The sequence below is a fragment of the Cibotium barometz genome, chromosome 41 (assembly GCF_041138505.1).
Source record: "Cibotium barometz isolate CiBa-2024 chromosome 41, ASM4113850v1, whole genome shotgun sequence".
Taxonomy (NCBI): Eukaryota; Viridiplantae; Streptophyta; class Polypodiopsida; order Cyatheales; family Cibotiaceae; genus Cibotium; species Cibotium barometz.
Genome location: NC_141086.1, coordinates 14,006,360 through 14,009,293, shown reverse-complemented (window position 1 = coordinate 14,009,293; position 2,934 = coordinate 14,006,360). Strand labels below are relative to the sequence as shown.

Genomic DNA, 2,934 nt, shown 5'->3' with positions numbered 1-2,934 from the left:
ATTTCAAAAGTGTTATTCTCATTAAAATTGAATTTATGCATAAAAGATTTATTTTTATTTCAAAAGTGTTATTCTCATTAAAATTGAATTTATGCATAGGAAGGATGCATAAAAGATTTTTTTCTATTTCAAAAGTGTTTTTCTCTTTAAAATTGAATTTATGCATAGGAAGGATGATGCATAAAAGATTTTTTTTAAATTTCAAAAGTGTTTTTCTTATTAAAATTGAATTTATGCATAGGAAGGATGATGCATAAAATATTTTTTTAAAATTTCAAAAGTGTTATTCTCATTAAAATTGAATTTATGCATAGAAAGATGCATAAATGATTTTATTTTATTTTAAAAGTGTTATTTTCCTTCAATTTGAATTATGCATAAATAGATGCGTAGAGATTTTTTATATTAAAAATTAGATTTCTCTTAAATTCGTGATAAAAGTCAATCAGCTGGGCTTTTACAGGTAAACTATGCTTTGATGTCTTATATCATGCGGGACAAAGAGCCCACTTCTGTCAAGGAAGCCCTTGCACATGATACTTGGAGGAAAGCCATGCAGGTGGAACTGGATGAAGCCATGCAGGTGGAACTGGATGCCATAGAGAAGAATAACACTTGGGAGTTGGTTCGGAGGCCGTCGAAAAGGTATGTCATTTGTGTTAAGTGGGTCTTTAAGTATACGTCAGATGGATTGGTGGACAAACACAAAGCTAAACTTGTGGCTAAGGGTTATGCTCAGCGTGGCATCGGCTATGAGGATACCTTTGCACCGACAGTGAGGATGACCACGATTTAGACTCTTCTTATCCTTGCTACTTCTCCAACAATGGCCGGTATTTCATATGGATGTGAAATCTACATTCCTTAATGGTGACTTGCAGGAGGTGTATGTTGAGCAGCCTCCAAGATTTGAGGTTCCATGATCAAAAGGGGATGGTTTACAGGTTGCAGAAGGCCTTGTATCTTATGCAGGCTCCCAGGGCTTGGAATCAAAAGATTGATTCCTTCTGTCTACGGACTGGATTTCAGAGATCGGTTGTAGATCCTAACCTATATATCTTTTGGGAACACGGCATGGTCACATTGATCATCCTTTATGTGGATGAACTCATTCTCACCAGCGACCATATGGAGCACATTGCACTGACGAAAGCTACCTTGTCAAAAGAGTTTGAGATGACCGATTTAGGCTTACTCCACTTCTTCTTGGGATTGGAGATCTGGCAGACTCAGAGGAGGTTCTTTGTCTCTCAGCGCAACAGTATGTCCATGAGTTGCTTGAGGCCTTTGGGATGAAGAATTGCAAACCTATCATGTCCCCGATGGACCTCAACACGACACTTACAGTTAATGATCCTTGTGAGCCAGTTGATGCTTCTCTATATCGGAAGCTGGTTGGTTAATTGATCTGGTTTCTGAGTACCACATTAGACTTGAGCTTTCTTGTGGGACTGTTGAGCTTGTTTATGCAGATGCAATTGAAGTCTCATTGGGATGCACGATTGCGAATCTTACGAAATCTACAGGGTACAAAGGATCTTGGAATCTTCCACACCACTGGAAATGAAGGAATGAGTTCGACTCCAAGGTTGGAGTGACTCAGATTGGGGAGGAGATCCAGACACAAGGAGATCTACATCAGGCTACAGTTTTACCCTGGCTTAGGAGCTGTTTCATGGAGCAGGAAGAGGCAGCGAACTATTGCCTTATCATCTACAAAGGCAAAGTACTGGGCTACTTATGGTGCTGCTTACGAGGTTCTGTGGCTGCGGAGGTTGCTTGGTGAGATTGGGTATCCACAGAAGGAGCCGCCGATAGTCATCTAGTGCAATAAACGAGAGCTGTTGAGATATCGAGCTCGTCTAGTGAGGCGGTGGACACTGATGACCCGCCTGGGGGATAGGCCCCACACTTACACCACTGGCATGGTTGGTGAGATCTTGGGTGATATGCGGCCAGTGGGATGAGAGGCTGTGTGACAGCCATTCTAGAGACTGGCATAGTTATAGCGCCAGCTCATTTAGTCGGGTTCACACTGTAGAGAACCCATGTATGTATTGGTTGAGTACCTTTCATATTATTAGTACTCTTATTGTGTATATGGTGTGTTGAGTGTTGGGTGAAGAAGAAGAAGATTTTCAGCCTCTCACCTTGTGTGTTCTCTATTAGGGTTTTGTGAGTGTGTGTGTGTGCTTGCAAGAGCTCAAGCTCTCTTCCCCCTGCATCTTTTCATGGTATCAGAGCTAAGTTCGTGCTAAGGGCTGAGCTGCAAGCAAGAGAACCACAGGAAGCGGTACGAGGGTAAGAGCTTCAACTACTCTTCCCTATTTGTGTTGGTGACTACACCCTTGTCGGGAGCTCTACGGGAGGCACCGGTAAACGATCTTTGATTGAGGAGCTTTTCCCTTCTATTGGACAGAATTTTCTCGGCCGAAAACGCGTTTCGGGCGCGTCTGGACCTCTGTTTTTCAGAAAGCAGGCGATTTCGAGTACTGCGGGTAAGTCATCAATTCTCTGCAGAACTCTGTTTTAAGAACTGCGGAAAGACAGATTGACTATGCAAACACTGTGGATGCTGCAAAGAGGTCTACAGTTGCCATTGGGTGTATGTATGCACATTGAAGTCACTGGTTGTGACATTTGAGAGTACTACAGTACCGCTACAGAAAATACAGCAGTTTGTGTAGAAAAACCAGAGTGATGTTTCTGGTAAAATTGTGTGTTTGGCAAGATGTCAAATGATGGGATAACCCAGATTGTGGCTGAGAAGCTTGATAAGAATAACTTCCATGCTTGGAGGTTCAGGTTGACAAATTTCCTGATGGGAAAAGGCTATTGGGACTACATAGAAGGTGAGCATGAAGAGGCACCGGAGATACCGGATATAAATCCGCCGACTGCTGCAGATGTGAAAGAGTTTAAAGACTGGAACCA

At 42.2% G+C, this 2,934-nt stretch overlaps 1 protein-coding gene across 1 annotated transcript; it reads left to right on the top strand.

The window, feature by feature from the left end:
* Positions 1–1,322: 1,322 nt before the first annotated feature.
* On the top strand, positions 1,323–1,826 carry LOC147614699 (secreted RxLR effector protein 161-like). Its single transcript, XM_086779963.1, has 3 exons — positions 1,323–1,394; positions 1,473–1,588; positions 1,685–1,826. Exons 1-3 carry the CDS (start codon positions 1,323–1,325, stop codon positions 1,824–1,826), a joined length of 330 nt encoding a protein of 109 aa, XP_086636089.1.
* The last annotated feature ends 1,108 nt before the right edge of the window (positions 1,827–2,934 follow it).